General features: G+C 39.0%; 1 protein-coding gene across 1 annotated transcript; it reads left to right on the forward strand.

Moving 5' to 3' along the window:
• Positions 1 to 5002: 5002 nt before the first annotated feature.
• On the forward strand, positions 5003 to 19713 carry GSG1L2 (GSG1 like 2; the record flags this gene model as incomplete). Its single annotated transcript, XM_084298711.1, has 5 exons — positions 5003 to 5312; positions 6989 to 7036; positions 9554 to 9706; positions 14775 to 14886; positions 19458 to 19713. 5 exons carry the CDS (start codon positions 5003 to 5005, stop codon positions 19711 to 19713), a joined length of 879 nt encoding a protein of 292 aa, XP_084154837.1.
• Positions 19714 to 21894: the final 2181 nt, after the last annotated feature.

The raw sequence follows: 21894 nt of genomic DNA on the forward strand, positions 1-21894 counted from the left end.
TCTAATAATTTTGTACCCAATATGCTGCTATTTCCCTCTGCTATAGATCAAATATATCACCCAGTCCTGTGAAAAAAAGAAAAAAAAAACAACAACAAAACAACAACAACAACAAAAATTATCTTCTTTTACAAGTGTAACCGTTTCAAGAATCTTCTTACAAACAAGCCTGGAAGTCTACAAGAATGTCTAGGCTTGATGGACTCCAACTAAGTCTTGTATTTTTTCTGATTAAAGGCACAGATAATTTTCTCTAAACTTTACAGAAAGTCTGCTTACTGCAGCTTGTCCCTTAGCCAATAAGAAGTCACAAAACTATTAAAACATTAAAGGGCTGATGCTGTTCCCTTGAAACTTCATGGGAATTTTGCCAGTGGTTTTGCAAGAATGGAATACAGCTCCATGAATATATACATATATTTATACATACCACATGAAACTATTAAAAGATGACCCAGAATGAAAAAAAAAAAAAAAAATGTAGGAAGGTTTCTGAATCAAGTTAGTTGATAGGAAGCTGCTCAGTAATAGCTGTTTTAATCATTTCTGATCATACTTCATCAAATATGTACCACCAGTACATATTTCTCTAAGAGATTCTAAATATACAAAACCTAATCTAACCAGCAGTTCAAGTTTTACTGCAGTTTTTGTAATGTTCAAAGTTTTCTCACAATGTCAGCTGCAAGTTTTGAGAAGCTGCCAATGAATTTCAGCTTGAATTTTCAAAACATTTTTTGCAGCTTTTCTAGATTCAGAGGAAAGCCTGAAAATATTAATAACTTTATATGATATGTAGACTCATGAAATGAAAAAAGTCCATTTGCAGTACAATAATTTTCATGTCTGGTTTATGCTTTGAGTTGACAGCATGGAGAGTCAGGTAGGTGTTACCTTCTTCTGCATTTCCAGAATTGCTATTGGTACAGGAAGATTCTATGTACCTTTCCCATACAGCTGAGCAAGAAGGGGCAGAGATATGCCACTAAGACCATAGAGCCAGTGGTAGCCCAGTTTTCAACACTAGACATAGGCTATATCTAAACTCTGTAATACAATCATTCAACCTGTCCAGCAGTCATGGAATCATAGAACCACAGAATCATAGAACAGCTTAGGTAGAATGAAACCAAAGATATCCTGTTCCAACTCCTTGCCATGGGCAGGGATGCCTCCCAAGGTTGGCCAAGGCCCCATCCAACCTGGCCTTAAACACCTCCAGGTATGGGACATCCACAGCTTCCTGGGGATGCCTGATTCAGTGCCTTACCACCCTGAGTGAATAATTCCCTTCAATATCTAATCTCCCCTCTTTAATTTAAAACCATTCCCTCTTGTTCTGCCATTGCCTGCCTAAGCAAAAAGTTGCTCTCCATCTTTTTTATAAGCCCATTTTAAGTACTGAAAAACTGCAATGAGACTTCCCCATAGCCTTCTCTTGTTCAACCACAGCTCTCTCAGCCTTTCTTCATAGGAGAGATGTTCTAGCCCTCTGAACATCTTTGTGATCCTCCTCTGAGGACCTCCTCTGTGGCTTTAATAGATCCACATTCTTCTTGTGCTGGAGGCCCCAGGCCTGGATGCAGTACTCCAAGGGAGGTATCACAAGGGCAGAGTAAAGAGATACAATCATTTCTGTTAACCTGCTGGTCACTGATCTTTTGATGCAGCCCGGGGTGCAGTTGGCTGTCTGGGCTGCAAGCGTGCACTGCTGGCTCATGTCAAGCTGTTTATCCACCAGAACCACCAAATCCCTTTCAGTAGGGCTACTCGCAATGAGTTCTTCTAGTCTGTACTCATGGTGGGGAAAGACCCAGCCCAGGTACAGCACCTTCAACTTCATTAGGTTCACATGGGCCCAGGTCCAAATTTGTCCAGGTCCACTTGAATGGCATCTATTCTTTCTGTTCTGTTGACTGCACCACTCAAATTGGTGTCATATGCAAACTTTCTGAGGGTGCACTAGACCCCATTGTTTATGTCATTGATAAGGATATTAAATATTTATCAGCAGTGGGTGTGTCCTGACTCACTACCCACTCACATGCCCAAGGTTTTGTCTAGATGAATCAAGGGGTGGAAGGGTATGATGTGTAACCATATGCAATCTTTATATGAAACCTGGATGTGGTACATAAATATGCTGGGACATGGAACGAGAAAGTGCTCTGGAGACAAGCATTTCAGTATGGAAATGGACCATCCTACTCTAGAGAGGCCTGGCAGCAAGGGCGTTGACTGCTGTCGCTATTGTGCCTGTGTCCAGGAATTGTTCTTCTGTGTATACAACCTCCCAAAGCCACACCTAACAGTAATTATAAGGACCAGGAAGATGCACCTCAAAACACCCAGAGCAACTGTTTAGCTGTATATTGCTACAAGCGATAAATGCAAATTTTCTAATTGTCATGTGAGTAAGATCAACTAACTCTGTAGTAGGTTACAAACAGCAAACCCGAATAATGCTCTGGCATTGGAGCTCTCTTGAGACCACCATATATATCTCGATGCTAAAGAAATCATGAAGCATACCTAGAACCTAAATGAGCAGATTCACAGGATCTTCTACAATACATCCTTGATATTTTTCAGGACCGTGCAATACCTCCCATCTGCTCTACTGATAGCTGGTACCCAGCAGCTAGTGGTCTGTTTTCTGTTTTCAACTTCTACAAGTTGTTTTTACCTATTCACTTTCTAAAATCATCATTTATGCTTGATCAAGCTTTGTGGTCTCTCTTTAGAGCTAAAAATACCCAGGGCTAGGTCAATGAAGGAGACCCACATTACGAGGTTTTGTATCTCTTTTTTGGTCTCACACCAAGGTCCACCTTTGTGTCTCCTGCTTTCCTCAGCACCATCATTTATGGTTTTGCTGTTTTTGCATCTCCTGATACCTCTAACACCATCAGTTTTGTTGGAGTGCTCTACTAAACCCCAAAATCATAATCCAGAATATGGTAAACAGGTGCCTTCCTCTCTTGTAGTGCTAATATGGTTTCCAGGTGATCTATTAATGCAAGAAAGGGCATATACTAAACTCTGCTTTCAGCATCTTTCATCTTGACTACACCTTTCTGTAGCACATAATGGCATTTTAGGAGACTTTCAGTACAAGGAAAAGGGATTTGTGCCAAAGGAAAAAAAAAAAAAAAAAAGAAAAAAAAATGCTCCGTATTTGTCACATAATCATATCAATATATCAATGGGTACTAAGAATGCAACAATATTTCTGTTGTTCAAGTTGTCAGATACATTGAATACAAAGGAATCTGTAAGCCAGGCTCATAAAAAAGAGCAATTATATGGATCAATTTTGTTTTAAGACATGCTCCTGCCTTCACTCCAGATGTAATTTTACAGTTGATCTAAAGACAAACTCTCTTTGGAAATGCCACTAATTAATGAATGGTTAAGTGCTAATATTCAAGAAAGGAAGATACCTGACCAGCAATCTTGATTACTTCCTCAAGCTTAATTTTTCATAAGTGAAAATAGGAACTCTGCACAGCTGGGGAGTGGAAACATTCTCTCCATTTTTCTTAGGCCTTGGATGAGGCTACAAAACAACTAAGGAGGTCCTCAAAGTCCTTTGCTTATGTGCATCACTCCCGCAATCATAAAGAAAGTGGAAATCCTATGATAGGAAGAATAAACAAATGACATAAGAGGCCATATATATACCTCTGCCTGCAAATTTTAGGAGGACTAAGTACTGATGTTTTATGGACTCATTATTTCCCCAGCAGCTTCCTGTCTTAAAAATTAGAATGGGTTTTGTTAAAAGATACACCTCTGTCCTGTGGTGTCACTTTCCCTTAGTGAACGTTTTTGACCTTACAGTCAAAGTGATAATCTAATTACACTCCTGCTCTTTCTGTGTTTTTTTTTTTTTTTTTTTTTTTTTCATCACATGTTTTTATAATAATATTCATACACTTACACAGCAGGGACAGGTGGATTTGACCTGTTCATGTTCCTGTAGGTTGTGCATTGTTTTGCAGGGACCCTGTCCCTTGTTCCTTTTAGCACAAATGTTTTTTTAATATCTCATCATGCAACAACTGTTCCACACAAGGTTTCACAAAATTCTTCACTCATTTCATAAGAAAAAGTTTAAAATCCTTTGCATTATCAAATAGGCAGAAAAAGACACATCTCTAACATGTCAAGGTGGGAAATGTTTCTTAGGTGAAGGAAAAAATAGCTGTTTCACAGAGTGAACAAACAGATGGACAGACAAAATTAAGACAATACAGCCTTTTCTCCACTCTTTCACCTAACATTATCAAGGTTTCAATTATGTGTTCATGGAGGCGAACTGGCCAGTGCCCAGAATACTGTCCTTAGCTAAAATGTGTAACTTATGACTTTCATTTGTAACTGGTAGAACTTCAGACAAGTGTGCTCACCTTCCCAGTGGTCTTGGGAAACGATGTAATGCCGTGAAATGCTCTAACTTAGCAACCGTTTTCATCTCTTTAAGAACTTCTTTAAAGTAGGATTCTTGATTGTATTCTATTTAATTCAATGTTCTGTGTAACAGGAGCATTTGGAACTGCAAGGTTAATTTTATTTTTTTCATAGGTGAGAAATGTAGAAGCTTCATAAGTCTGACTCCACCTGCTGATCGAGGTAAGTATGTGAATTTTGTTTCTGTAAATATTTTTTTTTCTGATCGTATACTGGTGTACTTCCTATGCTTCTGTGTTCTTTGTGTTTTTTCTCCTATGATTCATAGGCCAAACTATAATTTATCTCTTCTCCTTGTATTTCTTTCACAAGATATTAGTGCCAAATTACACTGTCCTATATCCTTAATCTCTTCTGCCACGATTTCTCCTTATGCCCATATCTCTATTTTCTGTCTTAACTACTAAGCTGGTACACTTTGCTGACAGGAAAAAAGATTGGGATAGTAAACACAGGCAGGTGTTTCACCAGGCAGACATAGCTTTATAATAGGTTGTTTCTAGAATAATTAATACTGCAGTCCTGAAGGATGCCAGTTTTAGACCCTGGCACAGCAAGACAGCAGAGAGCCTCAGCAGCATTTTCTCTCAGTCTTTTCTCTTTAGTTTTCTCTATTACAGCATTCAGCAGCAGTTACTGGTGTGAAGGGACAAGAAAAGTTGCCAAACCTTTCTGTACAGAACAGAACAAAGGGGATCACTGCATCCGCTTTAATAGCCCTGATGCCAACAACAGTAATGCTGTGCAATATATCTGGGAGACAGGAGATGACAAGTTTGTTGACCGAAAGTTTCATGCTGGGATCTGGTATTCCTGTGAAGAGATTATAAATGGGGAAGGTAAGTAGAAATATGTACATTTACTTCAGAAATTAATCAGAGATTTTTCTATTTATTTGGTGTGAGTTTCCTCTTTCCTGCAATATCATGTATGTATTTTAAAAGAAAAAGTATCCTTAAAAAGTTGCTCTACTCTGGAAAGGGGGATCTTAGAGAGTACTTCCTGTTCAATTCCTAAAAAAAAAAATATATATTATTTTCTGTAAAGAACTTTATAGTGACAGATTATAGTACAGATGAAAAACGTCATACACTTCTAGATAAAACAGCAAGTTAAATTACTTTAACAGGGAAGTGTTTTATTCTTTCTGATGTTGTTACTCCTCTAGGCAAAAGTGAACATATTTGTCTTGAATGATGTTACAGGTGCAACATTAAAAGCACAATATGCTTCTTTGAAAAAAAAATATATTAAAAAATGGATTTTCATTTGACCAATTAATTCTGTGATACCTAAGTTTTTTCATGGATTTCCTCTTAAGCACAGGTATTTTCATTTTCTTACTGTGATCTCACCTTCAATAAAGGGAAGCACAAGAAGGTTATTTTCACCTTGCTATAACATAATTTGGAGACTCACTAATCATGAAAGAAGGCACTCGACTGGGTTTCATTCTTGCTATGTAAATATCAGTGGAATGAATGCAAATTGTCATAAAAGAGAACCTCAAGTTAATTTTGGATCTTTGTGTATGTGAATTGCTTAACTGGTTCTAGAAATAGTGTTTGTATGGTAAATACAAATCAGCACTTGATTTTTCCACTTATCATTCTGATTAGTTTAGCAGTGGCAAATTGAATGAAACTTCAGAGGAGTTGTCAGCTATCTGTGCAACAAAATGAAAATATTTTAATGGTTGACTTTCTTGAAGGACCAGTTCTGCCAGAAGATCTTGTACATCATGCAGTTTTAAGGGGGTAGATGTCATAGATCAGAGCAAGACATCTACCAGTGAAGACATCTTTTAGGTGGATATTGCTGGGATCATGGAATCCATCTGGAATTGGTCTGTCTGCTACGGCAGTTCTTATTTTCATACATGGTGCAGTTAGCAGCTGAAAAAATAAAAACAACAAACCACCCTGTATTTTCAGAGCAGAGCAAAATTAATTACAAGAGCTTTGTTCAAAGCAGCTGCACAGGGGTCAAGAGGTCACATGGGTTTGAAAATCAAAGCTTATAGGAAAAAAAAAAAAAACACACACACAAAAAAAACAAAGCAGTCAAGCTTGTAAGAAATTTGTGTGAGCATCAGTCTTGTTGCTGTACGGCAAACAGTTCTTCCTTCACAGGCAGGATGGCATGCAGTTTTGTAAATCATTAGTTTTCCAGTTCTGACTTTCACAGGTACAACCTTCTGGATAAAAAAAATAAAATTATAAGCCTTTCTCTAACTTTACCACAAAAGTGTGACTCTGTTTCTGCCTTGAAACAGTCTGAATGGATAAAGATCTGAGCTCCAGGAGAATGTCCACATACCAGGGACTCTGTGTGTACAAACACACATCAGAAATAGCTTATCGTGGTCATCTTAATCTGTATGTTTGTGATATATTTTTTATTTTCTGCATTCTATTAATCTGTTTCTTTAGATCAATACAGAATATATAATCATAATTAATTTTATTTTAAAAGTATGTTTTATTTTAATTCTTTTTTTTTTTTTTTTTTTTAGGTGAGAAATGTAGAAGTTTTGTCAGTCTAGCTCCAGCTGCTGATCGAGGTAAATATGCAATTTTTAAATATAAATAAAATGTTCCTGATCACATTAACCAATATAAATACTCCATATGTTGTTTTGAAAAAAAAAAAAAAAATGTGTGTTTTAATCCCACACAGTTTTTGTCCTTTATTTAGTTTTTAAACATCAAAATAAAGTCCACAGGACTTGAAATCTGAGTCAATGTCTTTCAAATCTACTCAATTTGAATGGGAAATTTAAAAAATGTATATTTTAATTATGAGAACTGAAAATCAAGATTTCTGAGTTTTTGCCACCTCTCTCCTCAAATCTCCAAATTCAGAGTTAGGACTTTGGGGTTGGCACTATACTGCCTGGAGAGGGCAGAAGGATAGGTAGCATGTGAAAAAGGCCAGGCAATGTGCTGAGGGGACTTCGGAGAGAAGTACTGTGGACTGAGCCAATCTTGATGACAGTCTGAATCCTCTTCCTGCACCCTACACAGAACTATAAGAAAGAATTTCCATTCATCAAGGTTTTGCAACCCAGAGATACCTCCTAAAAGCATAGAGTTAGCCTTGTTCTTTCAAATAACAGTTCCTATTCCTACAATGCATGCTTGCAGATACTATTGAAAGAGCAACCCTCCCATGTAATCCTTATAATTTAAATGGTTAAATCAATCATTTTGGAAGTGATGGGTCCTGAAAAAAAATCCTCCTTCTTCCCCATGGGGTTGAAATTGCATATCCAGGATACTGGCACTGGACTACTTTCTAGATCACGTTTTCAACCCCTGGGGAAAAAAGATGATATCTGAAAGCTAGCTCTCCCTCCCTCTATTGCATCTATGTCACTATACACAAATAATTACAACTGTTTATTGTATGAGAGCTGTTTATAGTATGAAAAACCATATAGTATGGTTCTTAGCCACAGAGTCATGATCTTCTAAAAGGAAAAGGAGGGGTGAATTGTGGGCCCTGGCCTGAGAGCAACTTACACATGAAACCACTGGTGGGCACAGAGAAGAAATTATCTCTGTGACCAGGAGAGTGGCCACAGGCATCCAAAAGTTAGATCAAGGGACCTAATACAGCACCTTGGTACCTGATAACCACACTGTGAAGCTAACCCTGGGCAGTGAATTACTGTGTGGAAATAAAGGTTCTTGTCCTGCACAAAGGAAAAGAGTTTGTGATCAGCAAAGGTGTATGACTGCAGTGTACACAAGACTTGGGATGCATCAGTCTCACTTTTTCTGAATTTATCATCCTTAGACAAGGCAATGTACACAGATGTTATCACAGTTACCCAGTGCATGTGTAACAATGGCTCACTATTCAAGAATATTTAGATGCAAGTTCTCATAGCTGGGGAAGCCCACACTGCTGGACAATGTAACATCTGGAGTTCCTGAACAAAATTATTTTATTTTATTTTATTTTATTTTATTTTATTTTATTTTATTTTATTTTATTTTATTTTATTTTATTTTATTTTATTTTATTTTATTTTATTTTTTACTGAGACAAAAATTTGTTTTAGAAATAGACCTTGCCCATGTATAGCTTGACAATAATAATCCATAGTAGTTACTTATAAATTACATCTTAGCAATGTTTTCATTTTAAATTTATGATTGTTAGCATATATATATATACCTAGTACATATATGCATATGAATGCATATTAGATCACTATTTGAATCTACAACTAGACGTCTGAAGACATACCAATTTGTTCTTAAGATGGTCTGTGAGATTCAGCAATCAGTTGTTGGCCAGCTCTTGCTACTGTATGGACACGAGAAGACTGCCTGCTCCAGCCAATGGGACATTATCATGTTAATAATAAAACAGCAGGCTAATAATCTTTCAAAGGAAGATTAACTTCTTGAGTAAGATGTAATCAACAGATATCCAGGGAGAACTGAATTAAGCAATACCCAGAACCATGAATCTCAGTGAAATCTGGAGAGCATTTGGGCACATGAAGGCTTCTCTGTCCAAAAACAAGAGCTTACCTGGTGAGAAACTAAACACAAAAGGAATATTTTAGTTAATGACTAGACCCTCAGGCCATGTGGCTGTGCATGTGGCCTTTGAAGTTTGTTAGATGAATGTCTTCTGTTTTGGTATAGTCTGGACACAGTAGCTGTGGTGTCAACAACTAGATAACTGGAAATTAATTCTTTTGTTTATGAACATTTATTAAAAATTTTCCCCCTTTTTAAAATTAATTTTGTTCAAGTTAATTTTAGGGTAACCACTGTGTATAAAAAATTTACTGCCTGACCTTAAACTTAAGTGTTGACCGTAAACTTAAGTGTACGGCAGGAACATGCAAGTGCTCTTCTTCTAAATGGCCAAATCTGCAGAGGGAATAACAATTTATGGTGTTGACCATGTTTGTCTTCCTATAGATGTTACAACAACAACCTCACAGTCTCTGACCATTTGTTTAAGTTTGTGTAAACAATATAAAAGAAGAAGAAATAAATGTTGAAAATACTGAATGACTGCTTATAATATCAGTGCTATTAATTTGGTTTTACAGGGGTTTTATGGCTGTCTATTGTAGCAGAGCTACTGTATAACATTTTGCTTCTGACTGGAGTTGTTCTTATGTCAGTAGAAATGTGTTGCTATCATAGTGTCATTGATGGGCTAAAGATCAACGCCTTTTCTGCAGTAGTCACCATACTTGCAGGTACAGTATAATATCTCAATTTATTACATCAAGAAAATTCAACATTGATAGATTTCTAACTGAAGACTAATAACAGTGTCCAGGATTAAAAACTATAACAATACCTATGGAGACACTGTTTCATTTATCCATGTTACTTCTTAATCCAGTGCTATTTAATCACTGAGATCTAGGCAAATTCAGTTTGGAAGAAACTTCAGAAGGTACCCTAGGCCAACCTCCAGCTCAAAGCAGGGCCAGCTCTGAGATTGGACAAGCTTGCTGAGCAGGACTGTATCCAGCTGGATCTTAAAAACCTGCAGACTCTTTGGGGAGCCTATTCCACTGCTTGTCTGTCCTCATGGTGAAGAAGTTAATATATCAGTACCTGAGCAATTTGGCCTGAACTCGGCATTGACCATGCATTGAGCTATTGAGCTCTGGAGGTTGAAGACTTGCAAAGGTGTCTTCCAGCCTGAACTACTCTGTAATTTTGTCTATGTTAAACAATTGTTACTGAGGAAAGTTGCAGTTTAAAAAAAAATAAAAGTAAAAAAAATTTCTGTGACCTTTCTGGGAAAAGTAATCCAAGCTTTACTGTTGGAAATGCTTATTCATGCCACATATAAAGTCTCAACTGCTACAGTTTTTCATAATTTCTTTTAGGCTCCCACCTGCAACAGACAGCAGGTCATTTTTTCCTCTTTTTTAGCTAACATTTGCACATTTTCATTTTTCTATCTCAGCTCCCTGTAGGACAGAGAGTGGTACCCAAACTCTATGATTTCTGAGAACCTGCTGGAACATCTCCTTTCTTCTGAATGATTTTCTTGAAAGGTGTCTAGGTGGTAAAAAAATGTGTTGTTTTTTTTTTTTTTTTTTTTTTTCTCACCAATTCTACTAATTACTCAAATTAGTCTCCATTATCTTTCTTGACTAGTGATTTATCAGTAGATTCCCTGAAAAACAGTTTTAAAATATTTTTTCTCCTATTGATCAGAGATTTTCTGTATTTTGAACCTCAGCTATAGACTTAGTAAAACAGTATGATTTTTAACTTGACTATAATAATAACAGTAATAATAATAGATTAAATAAGCCTACCTTTTCAGAGAAACATTTCCACCTGTATCTCTTGATCCATTGTCAAGTTTATTTTGAAAGAAAGGATAGTAAGCTTTGTTAAGTGATGTAAAGAGCGCGATGACCTCCTCCAGTCGCTCTGGCAGTGGAAACCACCATCTTGGCCAGCAGAGCCTAGTCCAGTGCCCGTAGACCCATAGTGTCTGCTCAGACCAAGAGACACAGCTGCCTTTCCCCTTTGCAGGTTCAGCCAATAGCAATGCTGAGCATGTGCCCCAGAGACACACAGGACACACAGACACACAGAGAACACTGACACAGCCACAGATAAGGCACTGCCTTGAACAAGGCAGTCCTCCACAGAGGACTCACATAAAACATAAACACAGACAGCTGAGTCCCTTTCCTCATCTTGGGCTGGCACAGGACCTGTGCAGTCACACACACAGCACTCTCTAGGTTTGCAAGCACACACACACTCATGGGTCTCCAAGTACAGCCCCTCTGTCTGTCCAGCGTGCCAGTCTAGATCCCTGACCCCCTTACCTATATCATGGCTCCCCTCTTCACTGGCTGGTCCAGCTTGATGCTTGCAGCTAACATGCAGCTCTCATACACATTCCAATTTTGCAATATCCCTGGAAGAACCAGCATTGACTCTCCACTCTCCTTACACCTCAGCCCAAACCTGAGGTCCTGCTGACTGGGTTAGCTTGAAGTCTGCTGGTGAATGCACATGGACAACCTCCCTATACCAGGTTGTCTGTGCATTCAGCCCCCAGAAGCCAGCACCACGCATAGAGGCTGTGATGCATAGCCCCATTTTGGCTGCCAGTGCAGAACCTGGCTCTCACCTGACCCATGTCAGCCCCTTTCCTTTCCCCCTCCCTGCTCTCCCCAGTGGTTGGTTTGGGAACACACACCTCTCCTGCCCCAGTGTCGGGGAGTAGAAGACCCTATTCACTCCAGCAGGTGCACTGGGACCCTACTGGTCCCAGTAGCTGACTCTGTAGGCCAGGCACCCACAACCCCAGCCTAAATCCAGTAGCTGCCACTAAATTCAACTCAGACTGGCCTCCAAGAAGCTGGTACTTAATCCTTTCAAGTCATATACACACACATATCATGCTTACAGTCACATTTGTCTCTGCTGACAGTTGTTTTTGGGAACATTTATCATTCTTGCTTCAGTAGCTGGTAGTGAAGGACCCCCACAGGCTCCAGTAGCTGGCACCACAGGTCAGGGGCACCCATACCCTCGCTCTGACTCCAGGAGCTGGCACCCAGTTCATTCACACTGGTCACCCCAGTAGCTTGCACCTGGGGCTCAAAGTCTGTAGGACCCTCCCTAGAACCAGAGAGCTATGGCCCCTCCAGCTACTGACATTAGGACTGTCACTCACTTCTGTAGCTGGCACCACAGACAGGGATGCCTGATTCCATCTTGACTCCAATAGCTGCTTGACTGTTGGAGTCAAGCATCAAATAGATGCTTGACTCCAATAGCTGGCACCAAATTTCACTCATACATACAGACCTCCGCGTAGCTGGCACTTAGTCTTTGCAGCCCACATACAGACAGGATAGACATTGTAAATATACAGAGAGATACATAAGAGAAAGTTTTCATATGAAAAGATGGTAGGACAGACTGCAGTGATCAGATGCAGGGCTCTGCCAGACAAGCACACTTGACTGACCCAATTTCACACACAGCCTGACTACAGTCTGCACCACCCCCCACCCTTTTGCTACTCACTGGTTCTCCTTCCCATGCACATACTGTCATGGTTCTGCAGAGCTTTACCAATCCCACACCCCTCCCAGTCCTGAGCCCCTTGGTCTATAGGATCATCAGTTGCAAAGTCCCAGTTGACCTTCTTGAAGTGGCACCTATAGTTTCTTGATAGCTAATCAGTCAGAGTGACTGAGAGGTTTGTTCCTTGTCATTGTCTCCATATTTATTTTGTCAAGTCTGTGTACTTTGTTTTCTGGTTTCTACCTTTTCTATTAGTTTCCCAGTTGACAATCTCCTCCATCAGATATTCTTACTGGAATAATTTTGTTCATATTCTCACATGCCCTCATCAATGAATCTGACTGACCAGGTTTGGTTTCTATCACTGCCTCCCATATAATTTATCAGTAAGGGTTGTGTTCCTATATATTCGTGTGTATAGCTGCCTTCCTTTCTTATTATCCCTTGTTGCACTGAGAAAAGGTCAGGAGGAGGGTTACACAGCAAGATTTTACTGGATGCTATTTATTTCAGATGTTCCCTGATTTTAAACATTTCTTGAGATAATACAAAGTTGAAAAACATGTCTTAGTTGTTTAAATCTGTTGTAAATATAAATCAAATCTAGTTGCCTTATCAAGGAAAGGGTTTAAGGTTTCCTTCACTCTAATCTGAAATGAAGATGTGATTTCTTATAATGACACGTTCCTTATTCTAGCACAAAAATGCAAATTAAAATTCAGCTACCGGAAATTGTAGCTACATAATTCTAACTATTGTGAAAACACACATTTTAAGAAAACAGTTATAATATTTAACCATTGTGTGCCAGTGTTTGATTTCCCTCAGTCTTTAGCTCAGACTGTATAAAATGTATAATGTATGTTCTAACTGATGTAGAATATGTTGACCTAAAAAAAGTCATAGTGTGAAATTTTATTCTTATACAAGAGCTAAAAGGAGGGAGCTCCAGTGAAAGATCTCATGTTCACACTCAAGTGTATACATCTCTAGGCAACCAGACTGGAGGATTTAGGAGAAATATTTGTTTTAACTCAGAAATGACTATGATATGCCATCTTTCTGGTGAGAAATGAACAATTCTTATGGTTGGACCAGATGATTTTGGAGGTCTTTTCCAACCTTAATGATTCTATAGCTGACATCAGTCCTCTAATCCCTACATCTACAGTTTAACATCTTTCTTCAGTTTATTAAGGAATGTGGTATCAGGGTGTCAGCTAACTACCAAAGTTGTGTTTCACACTATGACGCCCTTTGGCTTTATACTGTATAGAAGAGCTGTCTTGATTGCCTGTTTCAAGGAGTACCAGTGTTTCAGGGAAGGACATTTCCTAGTGACTACTGAAGACAGAACATGGTTAGTCCTCACTTGTTATGAACTAGACTGAGAGCCTCTGTGTACTAGCAATTGCTTTGTTTTGTAAGAATTCATGAAAAAGATCTACTTTGGGAACACCTAACAAATTGGGTCTTGTGAGTTTGGTGGGGGGCTGTCAGCTCTGAGAAGCTCATGTATGTTAGACAGTGGGATGTTTGATAATTTTAAAATCATTATGGATTTGTAAATGTAGCTAGGAACAACAACAACAAAAAAGTTCATAGGGAAGTTCACTGCTGGAAAATAAAATGTTAGGCTTATGAAGAGACCTTGTAGGAATTTTGAAAATTAAATTAATAAATATGCTACTTTCACAATTGAGCCTTTCAATGTTTTTTAATAGTCATTTAGTGATCTTCAATTTTTCATTCACCTCAATAATGTTGATAAATCTTGTTGCATTTAATGTACTGCAAAAGTGCAGGTACAAGCATTACAAAGGTACAAACATTACTTGTGCCTTTGAAAATCTTTCCACTGAAAGACAGGAAAATGAGGGAAAAGTGACCTATGCAATGCAACTGATCGAGACTTTGTTGTTATGGCTGATTCCTGCTTAGGGCTGAATTACTAAGTAGTAGGTTTTCAGATGGTGATAACAAATAACTTTATTGTTTTTCAAAATCTAAGGACTGCATGTCCCACTGCTCCCGTAGATTCTCAAAGCATACAAAGTAGGTGTCAAAGGATTGTACTAGTGATTGTACTGGTAAATCGATGACACATAAATACAGTTTGTATTTTTCAGTGTCTTACAGGTTCTTTGTAAAATATTCTTTAGGAGTTCAAGGGACAACTGCAATAAATCGACTAAGAAGAATGTCATCAGTTTACCTTTTCTAATAGTCTTTCATTATATTTTTTAGGTCTTCTGGGCATGGTTGCTCACATGATGTATACAACTGTATTTCAAATGACTGTAAATCTTGGTCCTGAAGACTGGAGACCTCACACGTGGGATTATGGCTGGTCCTTTTGGTACTTGTTGGTTTACATTTGGTTCTTCCATTACATTTCAGTCACTTCATCCTATATTCAAGAAATTTTTGTACTATAATGAATGGGTCTATGTTATTTCAGTCCTGGGAACACGGTTCAATATTTAGCTGTTTTTGTCCAAATTCAGTAGTCTTAGATTATTGCATAAAATGTATAAGCATGTGAATTTTGCATTTATCATCCTTTAGACAGTACTTTTAGACATCCTTTAGACCTCTGACTGTTCTGTGTGAAGCAGAGGTTCTTTTCCACACACATCAGATTACCCATTTTTATAAGACCCAGGTTTGGTACCTTTGTTTCCCAGGAAGACTGCCTTGTATAAGTTGCTTAGAACTTTGCTGGCCTTATCCATTTAGGATGAATGTTTCTTTAGCATGTGCATGCCTCAGGTTGTTGTATTTGGAACATTGCAGTCAAAATTATTCAAATTTTTAAGAACAGACTTGGGTAAAAGTACATTTTTTTGACCCTGTAAATAGTTGCATCATTTTCTGAGGAGGTCTAGTGAATTTATTAAAAACGAGGACTATGAAGTGGATTTTTCCTGTAGAGATGTCTTTGTTGTACCTTTGGAAATCCATTCAAATTTGATCAATAATGAACATTTGAATGTTCTTATGGCACTAGCTGGAAACAGCTGTCATTTTCCCAGCCATAACTGAGAAAAATAATAGGAACAACTGTATTTGGTTAACTCAGATGTCCATCAGGCCCAATCATTTGGGTCACTATAGCACAGCTCAGGCTGATTGTCTACATATCAGTACCAGCTCAACTGTCAGAACTATCACCAACATTGTCACATCTACCACTTCTGCCACTACAGTCAGCTTTCCCCTCCTGAGCACCTGTCCTTTCACTATATGGCACATACTTAGCAGATGAAGATTTCACAGCTGCCTTCTAGTTACTCTATGCAGGACCACTGAATGCCCAAAGAAATGCTTGTACCATCACGAAACTTTCCAAGACATCAGTACATGCATACAGAAAGACATTGAGGAAGATGGTGTCTCTGTTGTCTTTTTTTTTCCTAACCAATTGCATGCTCCTTTTTTCTATCAAGTTTCACATTCTTTCCGTTACTCAGCCTAAATGGTAGCTATGTCACCCTGTTTGATAATCTAAGAAGAAAATAAAACCATACATAGAGGTACCTCACTTCCTCCCTCCAGTTGTCTTCCTTGGTTTCTATCCTCTTATCTCCTTCCATGTGTAATATTGTCCCTCTTCTGATAACCTACATTTAGACCTCCCTTATTATTGCATGACCCTTTATCTCCAGCCTCCCATAAGTACTCTCCCAATGGCTGTTTTGTTTTTAAAACAAAAGTTTTAAAAAAAAGGAAGAGGAGAGGGAGAGGGAGAGGGAGAGGGAGAGGAGAGGGAGAGGGAGAGGAGAGGGAGAGGGAGAGGAGAGGGAGAGGAGAGGAGAGGAGAGGAGAGGAGAGGAGAGGAGAGGAGAGGAGAGGAGAGGAGAGGAGAGGAGAGGAGAGGAGAGGAGAGGAGAGGAGAGGAGAGGAGAGGAGAGGAGAGGAGAGGAGAGGAGAGGAGAGGAGAGGAGAGGAGAGGAGAGGAGAGGAGAGGAGAGGAGAGGAGAGGAGAGGAGAGGAGAGGAGAGGAGAGGAGAGGAGAGGAGAGGAGAGGGGAGGGAGGGGAGGGGAGGGAGGGGAGGGGAGGGGAGGGGAGGGGAGGGGAGGGGAGGGGAGGGGAGGGGAGGGGAGGGGAGGGGAGGGGAGGGGAGGGGAGGGGAGGGGAGGGGAGGGGAGGGGAGGGGAGGGGAGGGGGGAAAGGAAAGGAAAGGAAAGGAAAGGAAAGGAAAGGAAAGGAAAGGAAAGGAAAGGAAAGGAAAGGAAAGGAAAGGAAAGGAAAGGAAAGGAAAGGAAAGGAAAGGAAAGGAAAGGAAAGGAAAGGAAAGGAAAGGAAAGGAAAGGAAAGGAAAGGAAAGGAAAGGAAAGGAAAGGAAAGGAAAGGAAAGGAAAGGAAAGGAAAGGAAAGGAAAGGAAAGGAAAGGAAAGGAAAGGAAAGGAAAGGAAAGGAAAGGAAAGGAAAGGAAAGGAAAGGGGAAGGTTTCTTACACTATTTATGCAAGGAAAGAGAACAGATATCAAAACATGGGCATTAGTGATTTTAACTAACACTCCATTTCTAATCACCCTGGCATCCACTTGTGGCCAACAATGTCACCAAAACCATGACAAGGACATGGACAGGCAATGGCACAGGAAAAGACTTTACTGCTTTACCACTGGGAACTTCTTAACATCACCTTCCTAAGAGTCAAGGAAAACAGGGAATCAGGCCAATGGCAGCAGCTTTTCATCTCAACCACCAGACTCAGGGGAACAGCTATGCCTATGAGAACTGTTTATCTTCTGTCATGGATCTTCCACCTGCTACAGATTCCCCCTCTCCACATCCAGCCGATGTAGCGATGATTTTTCTTCCACCTGGCTCAGAAGGCATGAAGACCTTTTTCCTTTAAAACACAGGAACTGGTAGTGACAGGTAGGCTCAGTCTCTGGTGGCCCTGAATGTCTTTTCAATAAATCTCTTCATATTTCTCTTTCTATTCTTTGGTAGCTTTCCTGGAGGTTGGAAGATATTTCTGTTATTGGTGAGTCTTTCCATCTCCTTGTGTTTCTCACATCAATGCATCCTTACATCAAGAGACATTTTCTCTCTAAAGAGTTGCTCTGTTCTAAATTCCTGTAACATACTTCAAATGGGATACTCTGTGCAGTGATAGGAAAAATAATCCAGCTGAGCTTCTATCTGTATTTATTTTTTTTCCAGAGGAATAACTAGTTACTTCTTTAATAGTTACTCTTGTTCCAGTTGACCTGATTGATCTCCCCTTCGCCATTGGTCTCTGAGCAGAGTTCAAACAGTTAACTTCTTGAAGCTAAATTTCCACTGCAGCCAAACTCCACTTTATCCTCTGCCTCTCTCAGTGACATCATTTGCTTATGTCCTTCCTTGGTTCTCCTTAGTCGATGTTTCTTTTCCTTACTGTTTATGGAAAATAAAAAGTTCTGGTGAAAACATTGAAGAATCCCACCAATACCTTCTTTTCATTGTCAAAAGAAACAATTTACTCCTGTCCTTTGTTTTGTATATTTTGACACAGCATTGGTATATAGGAACACCTGTTCATAAGAGCTTAATTTCATTCAGTCTTTGGTAAGAGGCCTTTTAAAAAGTTTTCTTGAAAGCAGTTTGTTCCCTTTATTTCACTGGATCCTTCAAAGGGCTCTAACAGATTGATCAGGAACAGCATCTTTAACAAAAGCTGTGCATGAAACACGAAGTATCAGTTATATCAATTTGACTACTAAAGCTACAGTGCTTCAATTATTCAGCCAAAATACCTGCTACATGAGTCAGGCCTACTGCAGATCTGCCACTTTCATCTAATCTCAGGGGCTAAAACTTGGTGTCATTGCTGCCATCTTCAACTCCTCTCTAACATGGTTGTTTTAAGCCATAGGTTACATATAACCATAGGTAGGTCTGCTGTCCCATCTGTGCTTTGTTTGAATAAAGAAGCATTCTGTCTGCTTCTGCTGGCTTTTCCCTATTCTTGCTATTTCTTTGTTACAAGAGCACTTCCACTTATCCTCAGATTTGAGATAGTAATTCAGCGTATATTTTGGCTGACTTCAGGAGAAAATATAGCTTAAGCTGCTTCCTCTTCTTCCTGTTCCTAGAGGTCCTACATATCTACATGCCATAATCCACTGCTCTCAAACTCTCTCAAGACATCTGGATGTCTGATTACCCTGGAAACCAATCTTGGCTAAAAATAACACTCAAAAAGAAAAAAGAAATAAAGAAGGAAAGAGTTATTTAAAAAGAAAACATAAATGAGTTCATTGAACTACAGCAAGGATATGGGAACAAACAGCTATGAGGCAAATGATAAATTAACAAGAGTTTCTTATACTGATTTCTCCACTAATGGACACATTTTGATTATCCTGACCTTGCCATGTTAAGGACTCTGGTAAGTTTCTCCACTGTAAACTCTAATTCATTCTACTGTGACCATACTTTTGCATGCTAATCTTACACCTCTAGCATGTGTTGCCCACTCAGTGGTGCAGACATTTCCTGCATCTTTAGTAAATTGTACCATCTTTTTAATATTTCTGGATAACTGGCACACATTATTTCTCAGTGGCACCTGTGATATTTTTAGACTCAGTAACTGCACCTATCAATTTATTTTTTTTTAAGTATTCCCATTTTTACTCAGTTCCTCTTACTGATATTGAACCCTAAACAGAGTAAACAGAGAAATTAGAGTCAGGGTTTCATTAAACAAGAATATTAAATGTGAATGTTAGAAGCGTAGAGAGGTCCATTCTGTAAGTCAGGTATATGGATGGTCATTAACCAAATGTCTGACTTCCTCCCTGACCATGCTCCTCTTTCCATAATATAAACCGATACAATCACTTGTGTGCATTATTTTCTAAAATAAACTTGAAGATCTTGGATATGAAAATGTTCTGCTAATTTCTAATAAATCTTTTTGTTTATAGCCTCGCATGGGCTTCCTTCGCTTGCTGTATGGCTGCAGCTGTCACCACTATTAACAAATATACAAAAACTATTTTGGAATTCAAGCACAAAAGAAAAACACTGGAAAGGAGCTTAAAGATTAAATACAAGTTTCCAGATCATGCAGCTCCAGAGAAAGCTTGCAATGTGTATGTGAACTCTTTTCACAACACTACAGAGGACCCTGCACACCCAGTAAAAGACTTGCATCACCTGGCCACTATTTCAGTTCTGTAAATTTGAACCATATCTCAAGACATCCTGTGAATCATAATATTAGATCAGAATGAACTAATATTAACTAATAAAATGTACATTTGTGTTGCATTGGATATTTTTCTTAATGATAATAATTAAAAAATAGATATTCCCATGGATGTTTCAAGGAAGTCTTAGTGTGGGAAAAGCAGATTCAGGTGTTGTAGTTCAGAAAAAACAAAACAAACAAAAAAAAAAAAACAAAAAAAAAAACAATGATACAAGTTCTCTACTCCTCTGATTTTTAATCAGTCTAACTGCTAATACAAGGTATGTGAGTTTGTTAGTATTTCAGAGCACTATGGATTTCTCTTATTATTTTTTTTATTAGCACAAAACAACAACAACAACAATTCCACAGCCCAAAACCAACCAAAAAACAAACAAACAAACAAACAAAAAAACACAACACCGGAAACCCCACCAACAGCAGGGCAGCAAATAAAGCAGCTCACATGTTGTGCATGTCTGCATGGCTTGTAAAAGTTTGTTATTAAAAGTATAATCTTTCCAGGAAAATTGGTGTATTACAGCTTATGAGTCATGAGTTTTCACCTGAAGCATATGGGTAGGTTTTGCTGTGAAGTGAAAGAAAGGTCAATATGAGGAAGGAGTTTTCATTGTAATAAGTACTCATTTGAAAAAGCTGGGAAGATAATTGGAAATCTGGAAGGTTGTAGGCATCACACAACTCACATATGTAATTCTTTATATATCTTTCTGACAACTGTGTCAGAAAGAGTCAGAAAAATTTGATTAGTCTAAGAATAATCTACCGTCACATTAAGGATGGGAAAGTAGCATTGTTTTTAGTCCTCATAAATCAGGCATACCCAGCTGTTCTACTTTGGCTTCATCCTGGAGCTTCCCTGTGATATAGAATCATATGTACCAATTATGTTGGGCATGAATTTTTCTTCATTGTTATGTGAATCTTCCCAATGAGACCCCTAGGAAAAGTCAATTTTTCTGTTCTCCTTAATATTGAATGCTTCTTTCTGTATACCTCATATACCAAATGAGCCTTCATTTTTCAAGGTTCAAGTTTTGCTCTCTATTTTCAGTATAATAAAGTCCTTTTTATCAGCCTATATTTTCTTACAATCAACTGTTGGCTCCTGTTTTAAAACAGCATCTCGGTGTGTAGAACTTAAGAGTATCATTATGTCCTAAGGAGTTAAGTTATATGCAGTCTGCTAGCTTTATAACTGCTAATTTATGGTCATTGTGCACCATCACTTCATTCACATGATTTTTAGAAAGAGCAATGCCATTTCTTTCTCCTTGTCATTAATTTAGCATTTAACCTATTTACAACTTCTAAGCACTTACGGACACTTTAAAACAAAACAAACACAAGATGGCATCTCTGAACAGTGAATGGGGTAGGCTGTGTCCAGCCAGCTGGCAAGTTATTGTAGAAAGTTCCCTGGAACTTGCTAAAGGATCATAAAATCATAGAATGTCTTGGGTTGGAAGGTACCATCCACTAATCAGTTTGGCCGAGGCCCCATCCAACCTGGCTTTCAATGCTTAGAGAGATGGGGCATCCACAGCTCTGGGCAACCTCTTCCAGTGTCTTACTACTTTTACAGTGAAGAATTTCCTCCTAATGTCTAATCTAAATCTATTCTCTTTCAGTTTAACACCATTCCCCCTTGTCAAATCATTATCTATGCAAGTATAGAGTCCTTCTCCATCATTTTTATAAAACCTCTTTAAGTACTGAAAGGCTGCAATGGGATCTTCCTGGAGCCTTCTCTTCTCCAGGGTGAACATGCCCAGCTCTCTCAGCCTGTCTTCATAGGAGAGGTTCTCCAGCCTTCTGGTCATCTTTGTGGCCCTCCTCTAGACTCACACAGGTGTAGACAGGTCCACACCTTTTTGTGCTGGGGAGTCCAAACCTGGATGTATCACAGCAGGTTGGGCCTCATGAGTGCAGAGTAGAGGGGGACAATTACCTCCTTTGACCTGCTGATCACACCTGCTGATCACACCTCTTTTGATTCAGCCCAGGATTGAATTGGCCTTCTGGGTTGCAAGTACGCACTGCTGGCTCCTGTTGAGCCTTTCGTCCACCAGAACCCAGAAGTCTCTCTCCATAGGGTTGCTCTCAATGAGTTCTTATTCCAGTCTGTCCTCCTGTCTGGGACTGCCCTG

Source organism: Netta rufina (genome assembly GCF_964035555.1).
Source record: "Netta rufina genome assembly, chromosome: 19".
NCBI classification, from domain to species: Eukaryota; Metazoa; Chordata; class Aves; order Anseriformes; family Anatidae; genus Netta; species Netta rufina.